The sequence below is a fragment of the Ranitomeya imitator genome, chromosome 9 (genome assembly GCF_032444005.1).
Source record: "Ranitomeya imitator isolate aRanImi1 chromosome 9, aRanImi1.pri, whole genome shotgun sequence".
Lineage (NCBI taxonomy): Eukaryota > Metazoa > Chordata > Amphibia > Anura > Dendrobatidae > Ranitomeya > Ranitomeya imitator.
Window position 1 is genome coordinate 7,560,418 of NC_091290.1, and position 13,357 is coordinate 7,573,774.

A 13,357-nucleotide genomic window follows, 5' to 3' on the forward strand; every position below is an offset into this window, starting at 1 on the left:
TTTTTGTCGTTGTATCTATTAAAGGTTCTAATGCTATATTCAGGTCTCCGCCTATGATAAGAGATCCTTCTCGAAAATCCTCAATCTTCTTTAGCAGTGACATTAACCATTTCAGGTTTTTTTTGTTGGGAGCGTATAGGCTACCAATAGTGACTAGATTCCCGGCCAGAAGGCCCTTGACCAGTACATATCTGCCATTGGGATCTGTTATTAAATTACGAGGTTGAAAAGGCATTCCTTTCTCGGTCTCCCATGACAGCACTACGGAGAGAGGGGATCCGCCCTTCAGGGACAGGAAACCTACAGATAAAAGGGCGGTACCTCTCCCTCGCATCAGTTGGTTTCCTGTCCCTGAACAGGGAACCTCTTTCCGGTGGTACCTGTATGAAGACCGATGGACCGGGCGGTCGAGTACCGGCAGCGAGGAGGCTCCTGCCGCGGCTTGTCCGGCTCCCGAAGCCGCCACCGCTGGAACCGAGGGGTTCTTCAGGGTGAGCGGAGGGAGAACGCCGCCGATTCTGAGAGAGGAAGGGGCGCTGGATCACCCGGAGCTTCTGTGCCGACAAGCGCACGCTCCGGGTGTACTAAGATGGCCGCCGCTCCGGAAATGCGGCAGGACTTCCGGGTCATCGCCGCGCGCATGCGCGGTAGCTTCTCTTCTCCCTGGACGTGACGCAGGACCGGAAGTGCGGGGGAACGCCGGAGGTGGCGCCAAATACAAATAGGGAGATGGTGCACACACAGTTGTCGCACCATCTCCCTGTAAATCATGGAGGACAGCGATCCACAGGAGCTGCAGCCTAGGCAGCAGCACCACAAGAAGACAGACCCTAAGAGCGCTAGGAGTGGGTCTAGCAGCCGTTCTACACAGCGCAGCAGGTCTGCTGCGAAGACTAGTTCACCTCCTCGGGAACCTTCCATTCCAGACCCAGGGCCCCCTCCAGAACCGGTACCTGCCTGCACGTCCGAATGGTGAGTTGATCTTCGTGAATGTATTATAATAGGGCTCCCTCTTCTCCCTTAATAGGGAAAGAAGAAGCTGGAGAAAAGGAAAAACAAATCCTGCCCCATCTGTGACAAAGCTTTACCAGTAGCCTGGGACAAAAAGCTTTGTAAATCCTGCATCCAGCGTGTGCTATGTGAGGAGACTCCCGACTTTGCATCAGAGCTAAAAAATATCATTAGATCTGAGGTTCAGAATGCTGTATCTTCCTCCAAAAAAGGGAAAGATAAAGTAAAGGAAACAGTACAATCCCACTCTGTCCGATCCTCATCTGATGACGCAGATTCGGACGACTCTGACTCCTCCCTATCCTCCTCCGAGGAAGATTCAGGCCGACATTGTTTTCCTCTCGAGGAAGTGGATGCCTTAGTGAGAGCTGTTAGGGCTACTATGGGGGTGGAGGAGCCTAAACCTGACAAAACAGCCCAAGACGTTATGTTTGGTGGCTTGGGACAAAAAAAACGGAAAACCTTCCCTTTAAATCCCAATGTCCAATCCCTAATTAAAAAAGAATGGGAAAAACCTGATAGGAGAAACTCTTCAGTGCCCTCGCTTAAAAGAAAGTATCCCTTCGATGATGACGCATCCACTTCCTGGGATAAGGCACCAAAGTTGGATGTAGCGGTGGCAAAAGCCTCGAAAAAATTTGCGCTCCCGTTCGAGGACATGGGTACCCTCAAAGACCCTTTAGATAAAAAAGCAGACACATTTCTTAAAGGGGCATGGGAATCGGCTGGGGGTAGCTTGAGGCCTACTGTTGCGGCTACCTGCACCTCCAGATCTCTGATGGTGTGGGTTGATCAATTAGAAAGTCAAATTAGAGACGGGCTACCCAGGAATAAATTACTGGATTCTATCCCTGCAATCAGAGCAGCAGCAGCATTCCTGGCGGACTCCTCGGCAGACTCCGTACGGTTAACATCTAAGGCCGCTGCTCTCTCCAACGCAGCCAGAAGAACCTTATGGCTCAAAAGCTGGCCTGGGGATCTCCAGACAAAGCTAAAGCTATGTTCTATTCCGTGTGAAGGAAATTTTCTGTTTGGAGAGACCCTGGATGACATTCTCCAAAAAGCAGGAGACAAAAAGAAAGGGTTTCCAAATTTGGGCCCAGCCCCATTCAGGCAGTCCTTTCGGAATCGGAGATTTTTCCGCCGCAGACCCCCCAGGGAGCAGAATAAATGGGAAGAAGGCAGGAGAAGGGATAGAGGTTACCTCTTTGGCAACACCTCTCGTGACAAAAAACCCGCCAAATGACATTGTGCCTACGGTAGGGGGAAGACTCACATCTTTCCTTCCCGCCTGGAAGAAAATATCCAACAACACCTGGATTCTAAACATCATACAGTACGGTCTAAAAATAGATTTTATTTCTTTTCCTCCCCGGAAGTACATAGAAACAAAAATAAGATCTTCAGTGGCAGAACAAGCAGCTTTAGAGAAAGAAATCATTTCCCTACTGCAAAAATCTGTGATTCAAGAAATCCCTCCTCAGGAAGTAGGAGAAGGGTTTTTCTCCCCTCTTTTTTTAGTACCAAAACCCGACGGGTCCTTTCGGACCATTATAAATCTAAAAAACCTGAACAAATACGTAAAAAATTACAAATTCAAAATGGAAACAATAAAGTCCACCATAAAAATCCTGTTTCCAAATTGCTACATGGTCGTGATAGACCTAACCGATGCATATTATCATGTGCCCATCCACAATCAATCTCAAAAATTCCTGAGATTGGCACTTCCCATAAAAGGACAATTAAGATTTTTTCAGTACAGAGCTCTTCCGTTCGGAATCTCTATAGCCCCTCGAATATTCACGAAGGTAATAGCGGAAATGATGGCCCACATAAGGGAACAAAATATATTAATAGTCCTTTACCTAGACGACTTTCTCATCGTAAGCAACTCGGCCCAAAGTTGCAAAGAACAGAGGGACCGGGTAATGACTATCTTGACGGACTTGGGGTGGCTCATAAACTTAAAAAAATCAAAGTTGGAACCCTGTCAAGTACAGGAGTTCCTAGGTCTGACATTAGACTCCCGAGTACAAGAATGCCGACTTCCAAACCCCAAAAAAGACAACATATTAGCCATGATATCGCAAACTTTTCACCATCCTTCCATGACTCTAAGGAGAGCAATGACACTACTAGGCTCTCTGTCCTCATGCCTACCAGCGATACCCTTTGCACAGTTCCACACAAGAGAACTTCAGTGGCACGTACTCGAATGGCAGTCAATACTAAAGGACAACTTGGAAGGTCAAATCACCCTGAATTCTTCAGTTATTCATTCCCTTCGTTGGTGGGCAGAGAGCCAAAACTTATCAAAGGGAGTTCCTTGGGTGACACAAATATCCCGGGTGATAACAACCGATGCGAGTCCCACAGGGTGGGGGGCTCATATGGGGGACAGAGTGGCCCAGGGAACCTGGTCAGTTCAGGAAATATCAGCATCCTCAAACCAAAAAGAACTTTGGGCAGTGCTTCAGGCTCTTCTTTCTTTTCTGGCCTATATTCAGGGACATCATGTCCGAATTTTTTCAGACAACAAAGTGACTGTAGCGTATATAAACCACCAGGGAGGAACAAGGTCTCAGGCACTCATGAGTTCTTCAGCCAAAATTTTCAACCTTGCAGAAGAAAATCTACTATCCCTCTCTGCGCTACACATTCAGGGTTCAAACAACGAGAGAGCAGATTACCTGAGTCGATCGCTGTTAAAACAAGGAGAGTGGTCCCTAAACCATTCCATCTACGATCAGATCACAAAAATGTGGGGAGCACCGACAATAGATCTATTCGCCAATTACAAAAACAAAAAGGTGAAAAAATTCTGCTCGTTGAACCCGATAGGGAATCCACAGGCTCTAGATGCCTTTATGATTCCGTGGACCCAAAAATTAACTTATGCCTTTCCTCCAACTATTCTGATCCCGGCAGTCATTCGGAAAGTCAGAGAGGACAAAACGAAAATGATCCTCATAGCCCCGTTCTGGCCAAAAAGGACGTGGTTCTCCTGGCTGAGGATGCTTTCGGTCTCGGACCCATGGGTCCTGCCGAATATACCAGACCTTCTACATCAAGGGCCGATCTTCCACCCACAGGAATCGAACTTACATTTGACAGCCTGGTTTTTGAACGGGGACTATTAAAAGAAAGAGGTTTCTCGGATAATTTAATTACCACGTTGTTAAAAAGTAGAAAACCCATCACTACTAAAATATATGGGAAAACTTGGAAAAAATTTCTGTCCGTCTCCAAAGTAAAAGTCCAAGATGGGCCCTCAATTCCTAAAATACTGGAGTTCCTACAAAAAGGTCTGGAACAGGGGTTGTCGGTTAGTACTCTTAAAGTACAAATAGCAGCTCTAGGAGCACTCTATAACCATAATATTGCAGCCAACCCATGGATAATTAGATTCGTTAAGGCGGTGACAAGATCAAAGCCATTAGTCGCTCAGAAAGTGCCCTCATGGGACTTAAATTTAGTCCTCTCAGCATTAACGAGTCCTCCATTCGAACCCATAGAGACGATTTCCATTAAAACTCTATCACTTAAAACCATTCTCTTGGTAGCGTTAACATCCGCACGCAGAATAAGTGACATTCAAGCCTTATCCTCTAATCCACCCTTCACTAAAATATTAGATGATAGAGTCACTCTTAGACCTGACCCGGCCTATTTGTCAAAAGTGGCATCAAAATTCCATAGGTCACAAGAAGTCTCCCTGCCATCCTTTTGTTCAAACCCAAAAAATGAGAAAGAGCAAAACTTCCATAATCTAGACGTCAGAAGGTGCCTAATCCAATACTTAGATTCCACCAGAGAGTATAGGAAGGAAGGCTCTCTATTTGTCTGTTTCCAGGGTCCCAGAAAAGTATTTCGGGCATCCAAGGGTACTTTGGCGAGGTGGATAAAGGAGGCGATAGTCTTGGCATATTCATCCTCGGGGAATGAGATCCCAGATGGTATAAGAGCGCATTCCACAAGAGCAGTAGCTACCTCATGGGCTGAGAGGTCAGAGGTATCGATAGAGCAAATCTGTAAAGCGGCCACCTGGTCATCACCATCGACCTTTTTTAGACACTATAGATTAAATCTAGCCTCTGTGTCTGACTTAACCTTCGGACGAAGGGTTCTCGAGGCGGTGGTCCCTCCCTAAGCTTAGTCTCTGCAATTCTCTCCGTAGTGCTGTCATGGGAGACCGAGAAAGTCGTAGTTACTCACCGATAACGGTGTTTCTCGGAGCCCATGACAGCACTCGCTTATTCCCTCCCATCACGTGTGCGGTGAGCACCTTTAATTACATATAATTTATATACTGTATATAGTTTGAGTATAGGCACGGGGTTCCTCTTTTAAGAAATGTTGTAATATGATTTTTTCTCTGTTGTAAACTAACCTGGAGGTCCTCCGATGCTCTGTAAACCAACTGATGCGAGGGAGAGGTACCGCCCTTTTATCTGTAGGTTTCCTGTCCCTGAAGGGCGGATCCCCTCTCTCCGTAGTGCTGTCATGGGCTCCGAGAAACACCGTTATCGGTGAGTAACTACGACTTTCGCTATCGCTATCGAGGTACCCCTTGAGCCGGTTTGTGTTGTGGTAGCATGGAACCATGTATCATACTGGGAGTGTTCGAAGTTAGGAAGTTTGTCAGGTTTGAAGTGCGTTTCTTGAATTAGTAAAACGTCTGCTTTTTGTTTTTTAAGTTGGTTTAATGTGTGTTGTCTGGTGATCGGTGAATTTAAGCTATTTGCGTTTAGGGAAGCGAAGGTAATTACCTTATCCTGAGATGCTGCGCCCATTAGATTCGGGGGAGTCGGGTGTCAGTAGGATAGTCATCATCCGATGATGCGGGTGTCCTAGGGAGCTAAGATTCTCTGGTCTGATGAGATGAAGATAGACCTCTTTGGTGATAATTCTAAGCGGTATGTGTGGAGAAAACCAGGCTCTGCTCATCACCTGCCCAATACAATCCCAACAGTGAAGCATGGTGGAGGCAGCATCATGCTATGGGGGTGTTTTCAGCTGCAGGAACAGGACGACTGGCTGCCATTGAAGGAAACATGAATGCGGCCAAGTACAGAGACATCCTGGATGGAAACCTCTTCTCTGCTCTGGACCTCAGACTTGGCTGAAGGTTCACCTTCCAACAAGACAATGACCCTGAGCACACAGCTAAAATAACAAAGGAGCGGCTTCAGAGCAACTCTGTGACCATTCCTGACCGGCCCAGCCAGAGCCCTGACCTAAACCCAATGGAGCATCTCTGGAGACCTGAAAATGGCGTCCACCAACGTTCACCATCCAACCTGACGGAACTGGAGAGGATCTGCAAGGAAGAATGGCCTAGGATCCCCAAATCCAGGGGGGAAAAACTTGTGGCATCATTCCCAAGAAGAATCATGGCTGTACGAGCTCAAAAGGGGCTTCTACTCAATACTGAGCAAAGGGGCTGAAGACTTATGAGCATGGAATATTTGTTTTTATTTTTTAATAAATTTGCAAATATTTCTACATTATTTTTTTTATCAGCCAAGATGGGGTGCAGAGTGAACATTAATGAGGAAAAATGAACTTTATAGAATTTACCAAATGTCTGCAATGAAACAGTGACAAATGTAATGAGGTCTGAATACTTTTAGTTCCCCCTGTATATCCTCAGCTTCTACATCGCTGAGGTCGGTAATATCCTGATTCATTGTGAGTTCTGCGTTTTGCTGTAATGTCCATACGAGTGAATAAATCTTCAGGCCCCTGGGCCGGCGGCCATGTCAGTAGTCTGCGGCTGCTCGATGGAGCCCTTTGAACTCCCTCCTCCGGGAATCTATGGCTCCTTCCCATTAGCCGGCTTGTTGTGATGACTCCACACCGGTGTCACGTCAGGGCGGTAAATTGGAAGTGGAGCTGTGGATTCCGGCAGATGGGAGCAGGAACTTTGTACGGTTCCATCCTGCAGCCACGGACAAGTGACATGATCCATTGACCAGGGTCCTGCGAGTCAACACGCTCATCTGTAATGTCCGGCAGTTACAAGGGCGACTCGCTCTTCTCCATGGTCTTGTCTCCGCAGTTCTTGGCCAGCATGCTGACATATCCATTTGTCCTAGTGTCAAACCTGATGGCTGTGAACAACTGCGGGTGAGTATGCTCTGCGGGGGGGGGGGGGGGGGGGGGGGGAGCATGGTCTGTGGGGTTTATCCCTCTGCGGGGGGAGCATGGTCTGCGGGGGGGGGAGCATGGTCTGTGGGGTTTATCCCTCTGCGGGGGGAGCATGGTCTGCGGGGGGGGGAGCATGGTCTGTGGGGTTTATCCCTCTGCGAGGGGAGCATGGTCTGCGGGGTTTATCCCTCTGTTGGGGGAGCATGGTCTGCGGGGTTTATCCCTCTGCGGGGGGAGCATAGTCTGCGGGGTTTATCCCTCTGCGGGGGGAGCATGGTCTGCGGGGTTTATCCCTCTGTTGGGGGAGCATGGTCTGCGGGGTTTATCTCTCTGCGGGGGGAGCATGGTCTGCGGGGTTTATCCCTCTGTTGGGGGAGCATGGTCTGCGGGGTTTATCCCTCTGTTGGGGGAGCATGGTCTGCGGGGTTTATCCCTCTGTTGGGGGAGCATGGTCTGCGGGGTTTATCCCTCTGTTGGGGGAGCATGGTCTGCGGGGTTTATCCCTCTGCGGGGGGAGCATGGTCTGCGGGGTTTATCCCTCTGCGGGGGGAGCATGGTCTGCGGGGTTTATCCCTCTGTTGGGGGAGCATGGTCTGCGGGGTTTATCCCTCTGCGGGGGGAGCATGGTCTGCGGGGTTTATCCCTCTGTTGGGGGAGCATGGTCTGCGGGGTTTATCTCTCTGCGGGGGGAGCATGGTCTGCGGGGTTTATCCCTCTGTTGGGGGAGCATGGTCTGCGGGGTTTATCTCTCTGCAGGGGGAGCATGGTCTGCGGGGTTTATCCCTCTGTTGGGGGAGCATGGTCTGTGGGGTTTATCCCTCTGCGGGGGGAGCATGGTCTGTGGGGTTTATCCCTCTGTTGGGGGAGCATGGTCTGTGGGGTTTATCCCTCTGCGGGGGGAACATGGTCTGTGGGGTTTATCCCTCTGTTGGGGGAGCATGGTCTGTGGGGTTTATCCCTCTGCGGGGGGAGCATGGTCTGCGGGGTTTATCCCTCTGCGGGCGGTGCATGGTCTGCGGGGTTTATCCCTCTGCGGGCGGTGCATGGTCTGCGGGGTTTATCCCTCTGCGGGCGGTGCATGGTCTGCGGGGTTTATCCCTCTGCGGGGACAGAGCATGCCCTGTAAGGTTATCCTCTGCAGGGTTTATCCATCTCTGTGGAGAGTGTGCCCTGCGGAGGGATCAGGATCCTGTGGGGGGTTATTCTCTGTGAGGGGAGCATGCCCTGCTGGGTTATCCTCGGAGAGCGAGCACGGGGAATATGCTCTGCAGGGTTTATGTATGGGGGGGCGCATGCTCTGTATGAGGGGGTGCATGCTCTGCTGGGAGGTGCATGCTCTGTATGGGGGTGTGCATGCTCTGTATGGGGGGCGCATGCTCTGCATGGGGGGGCGCATGCTCTGTATGGGGGGGGCGAATGCTCTGTATGGGGGGGTGAATGCTCTGTATGGGGGGGTGAATGCTCTGTATGGGGGGGTGCATGTCCTGTATGGGGGGGGTGAATGCTCTGTATGGGGGGGTGCATGCTCTGTATGGGGGGGTGCATGCTCTGTATGGGAGGGGTGAATGCTCTGTATGGGGGGGGTGCATGTCCTGTATGGGGGGGTGCATGCTCTGTATGGGGGGGGTGCATGCTCTGTATGGGGGGGTGAATGCTCTGTATGGGGGGGTGCATGCTCTGTATGGGGGGGGGTGAATGCTCTGTATGGGGGGGGGCATGCTCTGTATGGGGGGGTGAATGCTCTGGATGGGGGGGTGCATGCTCTGTATGGGGGGGGGTGAATGCTCTGTATGGGGGGGTGCATGCTCTGTATGGGGGGGTGAATGCTCTGGATGGGGGGGTGCATTCTCTGTATGGGGGGTGCATTCTCTGGATGGGGGGGTGCATTCTCTGGATGGGGGGGTGCATTCTCTGGATGGGGGGGTGCGTGCTCTGGATGGGGGGGTGCATGCTCTGCTGGGAGATGCCTGCTCTGGATGGGGGGGTGCATGCTCTGTATGGGGGGGGTGCATGCTCTGTATGGGGGGGGTGCATGCTCTGTATGGGGGGGGGTGCATGCTCTGCTGGGAGATGCATGCTTTGTATGGGGGGGGTGCATGTTTTGTATGGGGGGGTTTCATGCTTTGTATGGGGGGGTTTCATGCTTTGTATGGGGGGGTTTCATGCTTTGTATGGGGGGGGTGCATGCTCTGTATGGGGGGGGTGCATGCTCTGTATGGGGGGGGGTGCATGCTCTGTATGGGGGGGGTGCATGCTCTGTATGGGGGGGTGCATGCTCTGTATGGGGGGGGTGCATGCTCTGTATGGGGGGGGTGCATGCTCTGTATGGGGGGGGTGCATGCTCTGGATGGGGGGGTGCATGCTCTGTATGGGGGGGTGCATGCTCTGCTGGGAGATGCCTGCTCTGTATGGGGGGGTGCCTGCTCTGTATGGGGGGGTGCCTGCTCTGTATGGGGGGGTGCATGCTCTGGATGGGGGGGTGCATGCTCTGGATGGGGGGGTGCATGCTCTGTATGGGGGGGTGCATGCTCTGTATGGGGGATGCCTGCTCTCTATGGGGGGGTGCATGCTCTGTATGGGGGGGGGGGTGCATGCTTTGTATGGGGGGGTGCATGCTCTGTATGGGGGGGTGCATGCTCTGCAGGGTTACCCTCCGGCGGTTCGGCTGCGTGCACCTTGTAATGGACTGATGCTTGCGGTTGACAGGCTCGCTGGCGGCTGCCTCCCCTACGCCCCCGTGTACTCTTCCTGGATGGATTGCTGGAGTCAGCTCAGCAAAGAGGTAATCACATATTTTGGGTTTTATTTTCTTGGCTTTTGCCTTCAGGCCCCAGAAACATTTATCATGTATTCTGCTCCTAGAGTAATGTCAGGGGAGATGAGGATTGGGCAGTTGGATTTCAGCATGCCCAATCTTTTTGTTCCTTGGACGGCTCCTGTGGTCTGCGCCGGGACCAGAAGTGATGAGATCTCATTCTTCGGTCACGGGACTGCTGTAGCCTGTGATTGGCTGCAATGGGCAAAATAACTGGGCAGCAAATCAGCACTGCAGCCAATCACAGGAAGCAGCGGTCAGTTAATTCAGGGATGGGACCCTTTCTATTCCAGTTTAATACCAGATTAGTATCAAATTTTATTATTTTTACGCCGCCTTTGCTGATGAGTTTTGTTTTAGAGCCTGAAGAACTTCCTTATGTGATTCTGGCTAAAAAAAAAAATCTGTGTTCCAAATCATGACAGATTTGATAGCATTTCTCTTCTGCATCCTCTATGTATCACTGTACATAGACTGAAGAATGAGCTACCAGTGATCGGTCAGCGAGCTCGTTCTGTAACACTTCTGCCTTCTGAAAATCAGCTACAAGATGGTTCAGGTTAAGATGGAGAAAGGTCTGATGGACGACTGCAGTGTGATACTAAGAGGATGTAGAAGAAGAACCACGACAACTGTAAGGAAACATTATCAGAAAAAATATTTGTAGCTAAAATATTAAAGTCATCAGAGGTGTCGGTCTCCTCACCCAAAATGTGGGGGGCGTATCTGTGTACTCATGGGAAGTGTCTGTGTACCTCGCATGTACTACGGGATGTGTATTCGTGCTGATGACCTTCTTGTTTGTTTTCTAGGGGAATGCAAATCGGGGAAACAGCCTGTTTTTCCGCAAGGTTCCTGCTGGAAAGAGCTACGTCTACGAACAGAAGAGATTTTATTAGTGACCCCTGCCTGCACCGCCGCGTTTCGCATCTCAGGGGATCGGGGAGAGTTTAATTTGTACACATTTTGTTTACGATTCAATATAATTTTCCTTTTTAATAAACATTCATTATGTACAGATCAAAACCATGATAGAGCAGAAATCATTGCTCCGTGACCCACGGGACCGTGACAGGGCGGCCATCATTGCTCCGTGACCCACGGGACTGTGACAGGGCGGCCATCATTGCTCTCGTGACCCACGGGACCGTGACAGGGCGGCCATCATTGCTCTCGTGACCCACGGGACCGTGACAGGGCGGCCATCATTGCTCCGTGACCCACGGGACCGTGACAGGGCGGCCATCATTGCTCCGTGACCCACGGGACTGTGACAGGGCGGCCATCATTGCTCCGTGACCCACGGGACTGTGACAGGGCGGCCATCATTGCTCCGTGACCCACGGGACCGTGACAGGGCGGCCATCATTACTCTCGTGACCCACGGGACTGTGACAGGGCGGCCATCATTACTCTCGTGACCCACGGGATCGTGACAGGGCGGCCATCATTGCTCCGTGACCCACGGGACCGTGACAGGGCGGCCATCATTGCTCCGTGACCCACGGGACCGTGACAGGGCGGCCATCATTGCTCCGTGACCCACGGGACTGTGACAGGGCGGCCATCATTGCTCTCGTGACCCACGGGACCGTGACAGGGCGGCCATCATTACTCTCGTGACCCACGGGACTGTGACAGGGCGGCCATCATTACTCTCGTGACCCACGGGACCGTGACAGGGCGGCCATCATTGCTCCGTGACCCACGGGACTGTGACAGGGCGGCCATCATTGCTCCGTGACCCACGGGACCGTGACAGGGCGGCCATCATTGCTCTCGTGACCCACGGGATCGTGACAGGGTGGCCATCATTGCTCTGGTGACCTCGGGACCGTGACAGGGCGGCCATCATTACTCTCGTGACCCACGAGACTGTGACAGGGCGGCCATCATTGCTCCATGACACACAGGACGGGGCGGCCATCATTACTCTCGTGACCCACGGGACTGTGACAGGGCGGCCATCATTGCTCCGTGACCCACGGGACTGTGACAGGGCGGCCATCATTGCTCTCGTGACCCACGGGACCGTGACAGGGCGGCCATCATTGCTCTCGTGACCCACGAGACTGTGACAGGGCGGCCATCATTGCTCCATGACACACAGGACGGGGCGGCCATCATTGCTCCATGACACACAGGACGGGGCGGCCATCATTGCTCCATGACACACAGGACGGGGCGGCCGTCATTGCTCCATGACACACAGGACGGGGCGGCCGTCATTGCTCCATGACACACAGGACGGGGCGGCTGTAAGATAATTTGACCCGCGGAGCAGATTTCACATGTGACCCCCGGTAATTTCTGCTGCAGATTTCCCACTTTGCTGATGCTGATTTTGATGCAGATTTGCTGCGGTTTTATCTTGTGCTTTACAGATTTACTGCAGATCTCTGACCAAATCCACAGCAGAGATTTTTGCTTGTGTCCTGATGTGTTTTGATACTGGCATCGTCCAGTATTAGAAAAATGGTCTACTCTTTCCTTTATAAATGCCCGACCCCCTGACGACTCTCAGTAAAGGGAACCTGCCATCTTAAATATCTGCCAGAAGGAGGAGCTGATTGGTCCAAAGGCTTCTGGGAAGAGATTTGGGATATCGCATTCAATCCTCTGCTAGTTCTGGTCTCAGGAGTCCAGTGGGCGGTCCCAATATCTGCATACACTCGTACATGTATATGTTGGACCGCCCACTGGACTCCAAAGCCGTGGAAAGTCAGGGATGTGAATTGATAGAAGGCAATGCTTGTGAATGTTATTGCACAAAATTCTCAGGCTGCAGCTTGGACAGAATTTACGTGAAAAGCAAAAATAAAAAAAAAATATTCCTGATCCTCTGCCTCTAAACACAGTGACTGCTCAGCCAATCACTGGCCTCACTGGTGCCCCGCCTCAGCTGGCGATTGGCTGAGAAGTCATTCCCAGTTTGTTCAGGGGAGGAGCAGAGACCGGCAAGAACCTCGGGGGACGTAACGAGGGCGGCGGGGATCAGTGACGGATGATTTCATCTTTTATGTCTAACATTTCATATAGAATACGTGATCTATATCTGCAGAACGGATGAATGGGCGAGATTGGAAAAAGATGGGAACAGTTCTATAAGGATAAAATACCATTTCTTGTCTCAATAAAGTTAACACCACAACAAAAGGGGGCGCAACTGATCAAAAGAAAAGAATTACACACAGTAATAAGAGTAAGAAACAAGAAAACGCCAGGAAGGGAAATGAAAGGGCAGATGTTCGGCTGCTTCCTTTTGGTTTTCGCCCAGGGATGAAGAGTTGGCGGCAGGTAGAAGATCGGCCAGCGCTGCGGTATGGGATGGAAGGCGCAGTAGTAATAGGATTAACCCCCGGTTGATTTTCGGGTCTG

At 51.2% G+C, this 13,357-nt stretch overlaps 1 protein-coding gene across 1 annotated transcript in view; it reads left to right on the top strand.

Moving 5' to 3' along the window:
* Positions 1 to 11,005, top strand: part of MTCH2 (mitochondrial carrier 2) — a 33,017-nt gene extending 22,012 nt beyond the window's left edge. The window contains exons 11-13 of the mRNA XM_069739845.1: positions 7,076 to 7,143; positions 9,871 to 9,946; positions 10,792 to 11,005. Of these exons, the coding sequence (XP_069595946.1) occupies positions 7,076 to 7,143; positions 9,871 to 9,946; positions 10,792 to 10,878 (231 nt within the window). The 3' untranslated portion in view covers positions 10,879 to 11,005. The remainder of the gene's footprint in view (positions 1 to 7,075; positions 7,144 to 9,870; positions 9,947 to 10,791) is intronic.
* The last annotated feature ends 2,352 nt before the right edge of the window (positions 11,006 to 13,357 follow it).